Consider the following 15,000-nt stretch of genomic DNA (forward strand, 5'->3'; position numbering starts at 1 on the left):
GAATCCAACCAGCTGTTGCCATCCATCAAGAGCAGTAGAAACCCTTTAAAATGCACAGAAAACAAAGCAGTAAAAGAAACATTCGATTACGGGAAGGAATTGTAGTGGTTTGGTCGTCTCTAGTAAACACAAGGGGCAGGAAGACCTTAGATAGAGCAAGAGAGGGAACAAGAACTCTCCCGCTACACACGAGAATACCCTCTGAATGTTCAATATACAACAGCCGCCACCAAAATATATACACGACAAGCGTATCGGGGAGTGGATATAAAAGAATGGAGTAAGAAAGTAGAAAGCCAATCAAGATTAAAAACATCAACAGAAGATTAGTGTGCGTCCATGCAGTGGAGAAATTTTCCAACATGTTAAATACATGGATTACTAGACATCAAACAATGCATCCCTTCATTAGACCAGCACTCTCTGGCTACGAGAAAATGAGACGACGAAGTGGGGGGGGGGGGGTGGATGGGGGGGACAAAAAAGGGCCACACACAAATGATCCCAAGTGAAATGGTTGCTTGGTTCTGAGAGGTTTAGCAGGATACTTCCATGGTTCTGTTCTGGTTGTCGAGGACTGGGCCGCCAGTGGCGCCCTCCATCTGTGAACTGGTGTGTGTGCGGCTGCGCGAACCGTCCCCTGAGCCCATGCTGGAGGCAGAGTGAGTGCGAGAGCGTGCCAATCGGGTCATGCTGGCGGTGGGCACTGAGGGAGAGAAAAGAGAAACCCAATAAAGGTGTGACTCCATGTTTTGGCTTGATGATGCTGTATTTGACTGAGGCATGACTGTTGGAGGATCCTGAGTGCTTCAGTTCTGCACTCTCAGCATTCAGATCCACAGTTTGGGAGATCCAGGAAGGGGAGAATAATGAGTTTCCTCAGAGTGCTGACTAATCAACTAATGCTGGACAATGAGAACTTGAGGTTAAAGAGATAGTTCACCCAAAAATGAAATTCAATCATTATTTATGAACCCTGATGCTTTTTAATGCCATTTGCTCATTTATACTTTTTGGGACCACATAATATGAGATTTGAAATATATCCCATATAATAGTACTAACTAGTGACCAGCTTTACAAAATATAAAAAATACAAAATATAAAACTATTGTACACTAAGGCTGCTTTCTCCAGTCCTGTGTTACAGGATTAACTTTTTTAAAATTCTTTTGGACAAGTTGTTTTACTATAGTTTATGAGAGAAAAGTTATCATTTGGCCATCTTCTTTTAATGTAGGCCTTTTTAAACCAGTAGGCATCTTAATGTCATGTCCATGGTGTGATTTATGCAAGTGATGGAGCCAATAGTTTTATATTAGCTTATATTAGTTACGTGGCAGATATTGCACTCACGCTCTCTCTCTTTAACATGCTTAAATACTTGTGCTACATGACAATATAAAAGCTTTTTAGTCCTCGTGTATGAGATTTAAGGTGTGAGACTCTGCTGAAGTCTGTTGCGAAATTAAAGTGTCAGACTTGACGTCATTCGCTATGGTTTTTAATGATGCGCGACTTGCATTGACAGGTGAAAATCCGATTTACCTGCTTACACTGTAGACACGAGGGCACAGATCTGATTCATTTTGGATAATTTAAGAACAAGGCGTGAATTTGATTTGAGAAAATTGGAATCCATGTGATTTTTTTCCTGCTTACACGTACATGGGCCATATCTGATCTGTGCCACATGGGAGAAAAAAAAAAATCAGAATTGAGTCACTTAAACCATGCAATGTAAATGCAGCCTTAAATAGAAAGATCACCCAAAAACAAAAACTCTGTCATCATTTACTTTTCACACACCTTTATGGTGTTTCTTATTTCTGTTGAAAAAAAAAGGTATTTTGAAGATAGCTGAAAACTTCATTTATTCATTTTCATAGTATTTGTTTTCCCTATTGAAGTCAATGGCTAAAGGTTTGTAGTTTTATTCAAAATATCTTCTAGTGTGTCCAAGAAAAAGCAGAAACGTATAAAGGTAAGAGTAAATGGTAAAACTTTCCCCTTTAAGATCCCTTGAAACCAACAGATGTCCTCTGTGTGCTACTAGTACATCTGATCAGTGAATCAAGCTTGTGTAATCATTCTAATCAAACAGTGAATTTAGCTATCGCAGTCAGGGTAGTAGTGGAATAAAAAACGCAACTTATTTTCCGAATCATTTTCAAACGAGGCAACACAAAAATGGATACGTCAGGCACTTTTCTTTTTTTATTTTTATACTAATATTTCTGGATCAACACTGGTTTTTACATAAGTCAGAATGACAGTTGATGAGTGAGAGTTTCTGATGCGACAAACACAACAGAAACAGTTACCTCAGAATAAAATACAAAAACTCTAAATATATATTAAGTGTTTTGTGAAAGCAGTCGTGATTGAGGACTTCTGGTCACCATTTTTCTTAAAACATTATGGTTTTTCATATATATCCCCCAAACAACTGAAATATATAACACTTCACACGGGACTGTTCTGTGTTATTTTTATTCTTTATTAATTATTCAACACTGGTTGATACTTGCTGCCATTGCATAAAAGAGTACAGAAATGTTTTCTTTTTGTGATGCGTTTTAAGATATAAAAAGGCAGGGCATATGGCAATAAAACCGCATTGTATTGAATAAATTACCGTATATCTTTTTATTTTTGGATGAACTATTTCTTTAATGGGAGAACGATCAGCTTAATCCCAATTCATATACTTATATACACACCACTTACAGATTTGCAAAAAGAAAGTGAACTGAATATATATAATTTATCAGGTATATTAAGTTTGTTCATACGGTTTTAAAATAATCTCTCTGTAGCAGCAATTCAGACTGATTCCATCTTATATAAATAACTTATCCTGAACTGTATTAAACTAACAAGCTCACAGGAGTCATTTGCTTGTGGGAATTAGGCTATTTGGGTCATGCTGTATGGTTTTATTCACCAGCTGAAATATCACTGACTCAGAGACATTTCAGTCTATGAAATAATGTTGATGTTTTGCATGTTTGTTTATACTGTGAAGTAATGTTACTCATGAGCAAATACTTTGCACTACAGGACAAATTCACCCATGAGGGATACTGGGCAAATTGGGATTAGGATCTAAACACCCTAATAAATACCTGGGTCTAAAGAGAGTGCTGCAGGAATGGTTTATATATAAAAAAAAAAGAACCAACAAAAATTGGATTCATAAACATTTTGTCCATCAACATAACAACATTAGAATTTGTAATCAATTTTGAAGCCTATAAGAAAACTACACCAAAATTGCATGTCTTCCAACAACTGCCTGGTTATCTTAGTAGTGTGTGGTCTTTATGTCGAGAGATCGGCCTAATATACTGATACTCATGCAAACGTTTACATTGACAAGCAGAAGCAACATAGTGTGATCTTGTGCATGTGCTTTGACACAACAATGGGTGTATTTGATGGTTGACTGTGTTAAAACTGTATTCTAGTTTAAACTGAAGAAGCATTTAAATCTATAGAGATGTTTGCTTGTTGCTAGAGTATCTGAGGCAAAAGCTGTAAAGGGTTGCGTCGACTAGTCGACTTTAATGCTCTGCCGTGATGCTTTTGATTGACGTTCACTAGTTGCGCTGCGCAGATCAAGTGGTTTGACCTAAACTACAAGCAGCTTTATACACGAAGATGGTTCACTGAATGAAACTGCTTTTGGATTATCTAAAGTAATCTTTAAAGTGTTATTTTCTTTATGTCAGTGTCAAAAATTCACATAAACTTTGAGTGAACTTTAAATCGTCAAACAGATTCCAGTCAGGTCGCACCATGCAAATATCCTAGAGCAGATGTTAGCCAATCACGTTTATGCATCCCCGGAAAAGTCATGTGATTGGCTGTTGTCCTCTGCGAAGCATAGATTCTGACAAATTCTGTGAATGAATTATGAGGCGCGCGGAAACCGTGTAGTGTGGTGTGTGTAAACATCATCCCAGGTGAACGCGGTGAAGATGTGCAGCGAGGAGATGTCTAATAGCCAAGATGGGCCGCAAAACAGCAAAAACGCTGGACTTGAGCTGGATTTTGAGCAGCTTTCTAGTGCGCACTATCATAGTGGTAAAATATGTGTCTGAACAAGTCCCTTGACAGTATATTAAAGCTTAATGTTATAGCCTTTGTCTTTCTTGCATTATGTTGTTATGAAATAACTTCACAAGAATCTGTGTGCTGACAGCGTATACATTACATTACACTAAAATATCTGTGTTTGTTTCATTCTAACTAGATACTGCAGTGATAGATGTGTTGACTGCATTTATTTAGCAGCAAAATTAGCCCGGGTGCTAATGTTACATTGTTAACGAAATAAGTGTTGACAATACATTTATTTTGCACTAAAATTAGTCATTGGTAATGTTATATTGTTTTTGCAACGTGTGCTGTCAAACAGCAGGTGTGTATATATTTCCTGTAAATAAATGTCAAATTGTGGCATGTTCAAAACATTTGCATCTTGTGTTTTATTAATGACGTCATCAGCGACTAGTCGATGTCGACTCAACATTGGTATCATAAAAGTCAACTTCCAAAAATCTAAAGTCGTTCAACCCCTAATTTAGAGTCTGTGTGAAATCAAAATTTGCAGCGTTTGTTTTGCAAGCACACATTGTTATTCTTTAGGTGAACAATCGGTCCAAATGAATCCACTGGAAGCTTTGTTTTGCTTATCTCAATCAAAATCTGACCATTTGCTTTGTGTTTGGAGAGGCAGTCCTTCTCTGTTAAGGTCAGTTTGATGGCTTCAAGCCACAATATTCTTAACCACGCCACTCTTACCGCTAGTTAAGACTTAACTAATACATTCTATGGTCAGCTCAGAACTTGATTTTGTAATCATTAATACTGCTACAACTACTACTACTTCTACTACGACTAATAACAATAGAAGCCTTTTAACAAAAACTCCATCCAAAGCAGTCATTCCTGCAGCACTCAGTGAATCATTCCTCCAACAATTAAATCTCTGAAATCAGACAGTGTATTCATTATTCTCCCATGATAATCCGCGGGCCAGGATCAAGCTCAAACTCATTTTTACTATTGCAGCAAAATGAATATTCGACTTCAGACGATGCAAAATGTGGCATGCAAAGTAAAGTCATGTTTGAGTATAAATAAAAGAAGACAAGACATATCTAATAGTGGACAGTGTGCACAAACATTTGCTCAGACAGCTTATAATCCAATTAAAACACTGAAGACATATGTCCATTTACCATGCTTGACACGCAGTGTTGCAGAGACACAAAGACATTTGTATGTATATGTGATTGGGACAGACAGACAATGAAGACAGGAAGCACGGGAGGTTGAGATGGCAGGCTAAAGGTGCAGCTTAAATTGCTGGTTGATCTCCTGGTACCTGATTCGCTGTTCAGGTGGCTGAGCAGCACATGAGGGACTGTTGACATTGGGTATAGGGGTCAAGAAGAAAGAGAGGGAAAGGGAAAAGCAACAGGAGGAGAGGAAAGATATGACAGTAGAAAGGGAGAGATTATTTGGTAGTACCTTCTGAAAGAGGGAGGATAGAGAAAAGGAAAGATTATGCAGAAGCTACTGAAAAAGACGCAAGGAAAGTTGGTTGGGACACATCAAGCCGACAGTTGAGCTGTGTCAGAGGGCATCTTTAAGGTAAAACACTTTGCCCCCCATTGGGGTCAGGTTTAAAAAAAAAAAAAAAAAAAAAAAAAAAAAAAAAGGCACGGTACAATCATGGAAAGAGAGAACTCTGATTGGCTGTTCAGCTATAAATCAGAGTGCGAGAACAAAAACTGAAGGGACAAAACTATGCAAGTCACAAGGGATTTTATTGCATTTCTTAAATATTTGCAAAAAATATTTATTAGGGCTGAACGATATTGAAAACATCACATATTGCGATATTTTATTTTTCTGCGATAAATACTGCAATATGTATACAGTTTCACAAGATGGTTTGAATAGCTCTATTTTACTTTTTTTCTGGGGAGTCTAAAGGACCAATCACACTGAATGCGCTTTTTGCATTGAGAGGCGCCTTTTTAAAATTTTTTACTGAAGGCCGCAAGCGTGTTGTGCTGCTTACGTGTCCCTCGTGTTTTTGCCCTCACGCATTGTGCACTTGCAATTGAAAAAAAAAAGTCAACTCTGACCGAAAAAAAAATTTGTTACGCCAGTCGCGTCTGTTTCATTCTCCAATTAAACAAAAGCAGGTCGGAGTTTCCGTTGAGGTGAAAGCAGTGTGTTTGTTGTTAAGATAACTACTGAAATTTTTCAATATGGAGGAGAAACTTGTGGTCGCTGCTTTGAGTTATCCGGTGCTGTATGACTCACTAATCTTGAATTTCACAATATTATTAAATATTAAAATTATAACAATATCAACAGCAACACCTGCGCACAATACACAGCTGATTCAGTTGTTGCCTAGTGACATAAAAAGCGCAGCACACTTTTTTTTTTCTTGTCAGCAAAAAAGTGTTGTGTAGTGCACCTCACATTTGAGCGGAAAAGCACGTTCAGTGTGATCGCCCCCTAACAATATTCATGTACAGAAATTGAATAATCACAATGCAAAAAATTTATTTCATACTGTGCCTCGTTTCTTGTCCAAATATCTACAAATTCTTGTAGATCAAGTAAAAATATTGTTTTGTTTTCGGCAAGTCAAAATTAGGAGTTTTTCCCTAAAACAAGCAAAAATATTTGCACATGGGGTTATTAAAATAATCTTATTTTCACCATAAAATTTAGATATTTGGACTAAAAACAAGACAAAATATCTAAAATCTTTTTTTTGTGTGAAAATAAACAATTAATCTTTGCTCAAACTCTCTAAATGCTCAGTCAAATGCCTTAAAACGCACGTAAATGATAAACTTTTACTCTATTATGATTAAACTTAGCAGTGACTCAACAAATGAGATGTGTTCTGTGGCTCCTGGTAAACTACAATTTAGACTCAATATTGCATTTGACTATTGCTAATGCGCATATTGCGATATCAATGCTGAAACAATATATTGCGCAGTCCTAATATTTATTATCAGATTATCAGACATATTTGTATGAGCTAATCATTCTGTGGTGAGCTAGAAGTACTGTGAAAATTGTGCGTAAATGTTGCTATGTTTACAGTTTGTATGCGTGCAGCACTAGTTCTGGTTTCCCTTTGAGAAATGACAATACACACTACTGCCACCTGCAGGTGTGGAAAGATAAGTCTTCCCATGCAGGCGCAGACTGTACATTCTCAATCAGTCAGCTGCAGTCTGTTTGGTGTGTTCATGCACATCTTTTTTTTCCAGATGGTACCAGACCATACCTGTCAACATTGGTATGTAAAAATACGGGATACATTCAATTACTTTCGTAACTGTTTAAGCCTCATTTAAGACAAAATTATTTGTTTAAAATAAAACACACCAGGAAGTACATGTTGACATATTATTAAGTGTATTTGTCTGTTTAAAAACACACCATCAGTCAGCGCTAATACATGAATGGACTGATTCAGAGGTTGCAAGGGTGACAGTCGATGCATAGCCTAATGGAAAGAAAGTGAATGCGGATGTTTTAATAATAATTTCAATGTGGTTTCAAGCCAATATAAAGTGAAAGTCTAATTCACTTGAACAGCACTTATATCACACATTTGAGATCAGCTTTTTGATGCTACTTTCACTTTTTATTGAAATAATAAAAATACGGGAGAAATATGGGTAAATACAGGATAATCCCAGCAAAAACTGGAGGGTTGACAGGTATAGACCAGACGCAATCGATACAAGGCTAAAACATCTTTAGCTTTCATTACCATTAGTTCCTTGAAGTCAGCTTGGTGCGTCCCGGGTTTTAGACTGGGTGATGGGAATAGCCTTGACAGTTAAGAGTTGACAGGCAAAGATCAAATCAACCTTTTTGAACGTCTGTTTTCAAATTTCTTAGATTATTTTAAGGGTATTCAAAGGATATTCACTCTAAATCGAAAAATAAATGTGACAAGAGAAGCCTATTACTTTATATAAAAAAATGTACCCTTATCTTTTAAACTGATTAAACTGGTGGAAAAGTCAAAAACAGAAAGTGCAGAAAGAGAAAGTGTGAGAAGCTCTCTAGAAGGGAAACCATCTTCTGCTGGGATAGTCCCTCAAAAGAGTGAACGCTTGTGGGTTTGTGAGGGATGAAACTAAAATCAGACATGGCAAACAAAGAAAAGAACAAAAAAGGCAGACAAATACACTGAACTGAGCCAAAACACAAAGTGGAAATTACCGGTGATACCCTGCCTCTGCTAAAAGACAAAGACATCAATGAGAGAATCACCCAATGAACATTATGCTCTTTGTTAATGACTCATTCTGCATTTGCTAATATTTCCACACTAGAGATGAATTACACCCATATTGATGCATGTTAGGTACTTTTTGCTGTGTAGAATATGGGATGATAGACAGAAGTGGTACAATTACTAAAATGCACTGGTGCAATATTCAGCATTGAAAACTCAGGTAATTTATTCAGGTAAATTCTGGAAGTAAAAGCTCATTCTTTTTCTCTATAAGAAGACTCTGGGACTGATAATCGATTGCTTATGATTAATTTAACCCACTCTTCATATAATTCAACTTATTATTGTAAATTTTAAAGTTAAATAGTATAATTCATATTAAATAGTAAAAAATTTGTTGCGGAAAAACTACATTATCCATGACCACTAGAGAAAATTCCACCAATCAGAAAGTTGCAGTAAAACAACAGCACTAACATTTTTAGTTCCACCTACTCCAATGAAGGGCAGCAAAATGTAATTGAGTTTGTCTCCTTCAAAATGCATAAATATAAACACAAGCAACAACTTCGAAAGAATACATGTATTTTTCCTCATCATTTGTTGTGCAGTTCATCATTCACAATAATTCATGGGATTGTAGTTCTTTACCTCTCTAATGATTTCAAGTTTGATTTTGCAGGTTTGTATCTTTGTCCTTTTTGTCTGATCTTTACAAACTCTTTTGCTATACTTTAGATCAAAGGAGTTGCTCCTCATAGGTGGTTGGTTTTGGTTTATGCCTTATTACATTTAAACTAATACAAATCTCTATGTTTGTGTATACTAGTGCGCTCTATTTGTATATGATAATAAATAATATCATGAATTGACCCAAAAATCTATTAAATTAACTGATTTTAGAACAACTTCATTTCAAGACGGCAAATGAAGGGCAATTTTTAGCCTTTTAATCCAAATAACACCATAGCAAAATCAAAGAGCCTTAAACTGCCTTCCGCATTAAAATGTGTAAATCTTACTGTGCGTGTGTTTCTTTACGGGAGGGCTTTGTTTGTCGGTAGAAACATAAGAACAGAGATTTACCAGAAAGGTCAACAAGATCTGAAGACCAGATTAGTGACTTACAGAGGAAGAATGTGACTAATCACATTAAAATGTGAACATTTTCAAATGAGTAAAGCTACTCTTGATCACATTTCCTCACATACTGAAAACCACAAGTGTACATATAAGACAGAAATGCACTGTCTGGATTGTCAAACACATGCTTAAAGGCATAGTTTACTCCAAAATGAAAATTTACTCACCATTCACAAAACTTTTTTGGGTTGCACACAAAATAAGATAGTTTAAAGAATGTTGGGGGTGGGGGGGGGAGCAAGCATTAACTTACAAAGTAGAAATAAAAATACTAAGGAATTCAATGTTTTTTCCCCCAACATCCTTCAGAATATCTTAATTGGGATTAACAGAAGAAAGAAACTCAAACAGGTTTGAAACAATTGAAGGAAGAGTAAATAACAGTATTTTCATTTTCAGTAATATGTTTACTCAACAAGGATGTCTTTAACTTGTCAAAAAGTAATGCAAAGACATTTATAATGTAACTTAAAGGTTTTTGTTCCATATTTTTATTTTTTCAAACTTTCATTAGAATCCTAGAAACAAAATTGCTTTAAGAGGTTCAAAAGTGACACTCTTCACTTTTCACTTAATGTTTCACCCTTCATTTAACGTTTAGATCACTGAATAGGCATCTGTTCTGAAGATCTGAATAAAGCTGCGGTCTTGAATATCAAGGTTCCCACAGTTTCCAGATTATCATGGAACTTTAAAATGCCTATTCCAAACATTGAACATTATTTTTACATTTTTTGGTCCAATTTACGAAATCTTAATGATTTTTGTTTGTCATTATAAATTTTACTTTCAATTTACACAAATGTCATTTGTATGACTTGTTATTTTTTTATTGTATTGCTGCAATAAAAAAAAAATAGTGTAGCTTATATTAGGTGGCACAAGCTGCCGCTGACAGAATTTAAAATATAGCGAATTAAGTTTCACGTTTCAGCTTAACTCAGTTTTATTGATGTTCATCAGTCAAAATTACAGTATTAAATATAATTAAGACATCAATTGTTCCAGTCTTTCAGCAGAAAACAAAATTAGTTCACATTTTCCTCCTCTCTGAATCAAACAGCACAATTATAAATTCTTGAAACAAAAATTTCCATGTTTATTTACTTTATTTATATTTTTGCCTCTGCAAGTGGTATTTAGTCCCATATAAAAAATTCTTAAGATACAGTGCTCAGTATATACAAGTACACCACTCACAAATGTCTCTTTTAAATTTATATTTTAAATAGGAAGCTATACAATATTATATTTGTGCATATACATTGGAATAATCCGTACTGAAGCCAAATCTGGAGCTTATCTAACAAAATAACTTATGATAACACTCCAAAAACAAGTACGACCAAATTAAAAAATTTATTTATAGAACTATTTAGTTATAGAAAAATATTAAATACAAATTTAAAAGGAGGAAAAATCAAGAGAAGCAAAACAATTTTGTTGAAATTTTGTAGGTTGTAATTTTTTTTGCAATATTTTGCTTGAATTTAATTGTATTATCTTTCAATTTCTAAATGCGTTTGGTGACTAAAATATTATTTTAATAAATATATCGGTTTAATAAAGCAGTTTTGTTTAAAATGCACCAATGTATTACCCATATTCACTGAGAAATGGATAAAAACATTCATTTTCAAAATGGGGTGTACTCAATTATGCTGTATATGTAAATAAATCGTAATGTACATTAATAATTACATAATCTATTAAATAAATTAAAAAGAATAACAAGGACCTTGAATTACATAAGGCAATTCAAACTAACTTCTTTAGCTAAACTATGCTAAACAGATGCTAAACAGATCCAATATTTTTCTTTTTGTCTACTCACTGGTCATTATAGGTCATGAAAAGTCAGCTTTTTAACCAGTGAAAGTCAGGGACATCTGGCTTAATAGTTCAAACCCTAGAACATAGACTTTGAGGCATTACAGAAAGTTCTCCATGCTGTGCAAACCTCTGTGCAGTCAGAAGATCTTATAGGGAAAGACGTTAAACCCGAAGCTCAGAGGAGGTTTGTCACACAGGGCTCATGCCACACCGCATGCTCTTAGAGGAAGACTAGTGTACTTACACGCTGAAGAACGCATCACTGCACAGCCACACGGGAGACAAGTCATGTGTTAGTGCAGCAGAGGGCCTGATCACTGATCTCAGACCTGCTTAACTTAAGTACACCGGTCTGATGCTATAAGAAGTGGGTAAAAGTTCCACTGTGGCAGTTTTTAGGTTTTCATAATGACAATAATATGGGGCAAATGTCATTTCTTTGAGCAGGCAGGTTGTACTAACTCACACCCACACCCTGAATGGGTCCAAATTCTGCTGCTGTTTTAGACGTACTAGTGTGAGTGTTTATGACGCACATTATTAAACCACTGGGACAAACAGTATGCGATTTGTTGATGATGCTGACATCTCTCTAACATCAAGACGCTTTCAGACACAAAATGCAAACGAGGGACACATTTCAAACAAACACTGAATATAAATATTCCTAAATTAGAGAAAGATGATTTGACTTGATATGATAAAACACTTAAGATTAAATTGTAAATTAGAGATACTTACTATAGCCCATTCCCTGGACAAAGTACTTGAAAGCTTCAGCAAGTTTACCCGGCTGTAGAAAAAGACATTTATTGTCAATACAAGTGAAAACTACACCATCTTAATGCTGTGGCTGACATGATCAAGTTGCTTTTATGCTTACTTGGACAACTTGAGGAAGACCACCACAATCTGCCATCTGAAGAGAGGACAAGACAAAAATCAATCCATTAATCAGCTGGTGCAGTGTGAACTTGCCTCCATTCACCGCAGGTTTTGATGTGGACCAAACATGAAAACATCACATTTAGTTCTGGTTCGTTTAACCTTAATTCTTAATATTATTTTTAATTTTAAGGACCAAACTTATTTTAAATTACAATATATACATACATTCACTGGCCACTTTATTAGGATCACGTGTCTGACTCCTCGTAAACGTAAATTTCTGATCAGTCAATCACATGGCAACAACTTAATGCATTTAGGCATGTAGACAAGGGCTGTTTCACAATTCCAGGAACGCAGAGAACGGACTTGCGTTCTTGTGAAGAACGGTCTTGCCAGGTCACCTCGGAAGAACGAACTCGGGGGACCACGAGAACAGAGAACGCATCCTGTGAGAAATGAGATGCTGCGTTCTTCCTGATGGTCACGTGAGCTTCACGTGCATTTAATGGAAAATTATTTAAACATTACAGCATATATATACACACAATGATTAATTGTTTGTCCTCTTTTCAAAATATATAGTATGCATAAAGACCTTACAAATATACATTGCACAATATAAATAAAACAGATTTTAATACGAATTTCAGAAAATAATCACCCTTAATGTGTTTATTCCTTTATAAAGATAATTCCTTTATTTTGGAGGCTAAATAATTTAAATAAATAATTGACTTCTGCTCTATTCATTACTTTCAAAAACTCATTACTACTTCTATACAGCACAATAAAAATAAAAAAAACACATATACATACACAAACAGTTGAAGTCAGAATTAATAGCCCCCCTTTGATTTTTTTTTTTTTTTTCTTTTTAAAATATTTCTCAAATGATGTTTAACAGAACAAGGAAATTTTCACAGTATGTCTGATAATATTTTTTTTCTGGAGAAAGTCTTATTTGTTTTATTTCGGCTAGAATAAAAGCAGTTTAATATTTTAAAAACAATTTTAGGGTCAATATTATCAGCCCCTTTAAGCTATATATTTTTTTGATAGTCTACAGAACAAACCATCATTATACAATAAATTGCCAGTTAACCTAATTAACCCACTTAAGCCTTTAAATGTCACTTTAAGCTGTATAGAAGTGTTTTGAAAAATATCAATTTTTCAAATTTCAAATATTATAATATTTGAAATATTTAGTCAAATATTATTTACTGGCATCATGGGAACGATAAAAGAAATCAGTTATTAGAAATTAGTTATTAAAACTATTATGTTTAGAAATTTGTCGAAGAAAAATCTCTCCGTTAAACAGAAATTAGGGAAAAAATAAACAGAGGGGCTAATAATTCTGACTTCAAATGTGTCTATAAATAAATAAATAAATAAACAAATATATATATATATATATATATATATATATATATATATATATATATATATATATATATATATATGTGTGTGTGTGTGTGTGTGCGTGTGTGTGTATGTGTGTGTAACATTTTTATGTATCTTAGTTTGGTCAATAGCATTTTACATAATCAGTATCAAGCATTACACAGCCACCTAATTCATGTTGTTTTTATTAAGCCTCTGTAACGCTTACATTAGCATTAATTCTCACACCTTTATTTACTATACGCACATGTCTGGACATCTTCATTCCGAGCAAACTATGTGAAGTTTGAACTTCAGACTTAAAAATTTTGTTTTAGTGGCAACACAGACTGACACGTGTGTATTTATCATGAACGCAACACAAAGGTTCAAAAAGAGTTGTTTTCTACTTAAGTTGAGCAGAAGTTATATAAACATTCTCCCTGCAAATGAGTATATGCAAAAATGCGGTCAAACCGATTAATAGCAGCTCACTTCGAAGATTTGGTGCGATTCATGGTGTGTGCCCTAGCCCAGACCACAGCTTTCAGGCAGATTAAGGTACAGTTTATGGGTGCACACCTACATTTTTCACATCAGTGAAACTAATTAAATTATAATGTCAAACGAATCCGGATGCACACAAACACCAACAGTGCCACTGTGAAGCACCCAAAAATACATCTGACCAACACAAACTAACACAAATAATACTTTGGAAACAAAATAATCTTTTTGATGGGTTTGCATCTCTGAATCAAAATTTTTTTCAAGGAGGAGAAAAAGCTGACATGCCTTGAGTAAAGTAGTCTTGGTTGGGTTAAGCCTAGAGTTGCATTCAACCTGTTGAAAAAGACAGAAAAATTAATAATCCCACCTGGTCAGTTTAGAAAGTGAACTCCACTTTATTTGACTATTTCACATTCAAAATACCCTCGGGAAAACTCAGTATAGGTAAATAAACGAAACAAGTTAACGATTGTAAAATATTTATTTTAAATTGTCTTTAACTTATGACTTAAGGGTGTTTTTATGTATTATTGCTTCAAACCACATTTTGAGACTTTGATCTCTGTTTTAAAAAACTTTTAATGTTGAAAGTCAAATGTTTCTGTAAAAAGCAGTCTAAAACTATAATTTGTCTGTATGGTTCATGCATTTTGTAGCAAATTGGTTTTATCAATTCATTTCTTCATACATGCAGGCCAAAGACATTTAATTTTCGACGTCAGCATCAAATTATATACAAAAGTGATTTTTTAAACAATGGGAGGTATATTAAAATGTTAATAAAAATCACATTAAGCATATTAAAAGCATGTAAAATGTTTCTTTAAAGCTTCAAAAGTTAAAGTTTCTTTAAAGGGCACCTATGATGAAAAATCTACGTTTAAAGCTGTTTGGACAGACATATATGTAGGTATAGTGTATAGGCGGTCATATTG

At 34.8% G+C, this 15,000-nt stretch overlaps 1 protein-coding gene across 5 annotated transcripts in view; it reads right to left on the minus strand.

Moving 5' to 3' along the window:
• ndrg3b (ndrg family member 3b) overlaps positions 1–15,000 on the minus strand; it is an 81,919-nt gene that overhangs the window by 1,036 nt on the left and 65,883 nt on the right. For 2 of the 5 annotated variants that reach the window (XM_056448805.1, XM_056448808.1), the window contains 6 exons: positions 14,351–14,398; positions 12,162–12,197; positions 12,020–12,071; positions 11,523–11,540; positions 5,396–5,434; positions 1–706 (listed from right to left, as the gene is read on the minus strand). The exon at positions 1–706 is cut by the window's left edge and continues 1,036 nt beyond it. In XM_056448805.1, the coding sequence (XP_056304780.1) occupies positions 537–706; positions 5,396–5,434; positions 11,523–11,540; positions 12,020–12,071; positions 12,162–12,197; positions 14,351–14,398 (363 nt within the window). In that variant the 3' untranslated portion in view covers positions 1–536. The remainder of the gene's footprint in view (positions 707–5,395; positions 5,435–11,522; positions 11,541–12,019; positions 12,072–12,161; positions 12,198–14,350; positions 14,399–15,000) is intronic. The other 3 variants (XM_056448806.1, XM_056448807.1, XM_056448809.1) reach the window with 3 other exon arrangements.

This window comes from Danio aesculapii, chromosome 23 (genome assembly GCF_903798145.1).
Source record: "Danio aesculapii chromosome 23, fDanAes4.1, whole genome shotgun sequence".
NCBI lineage: Eukaryota > Metazoa > Chordata > Actinopteri > Cypriniformes > Danionidae > Danio > Danio aesculapii.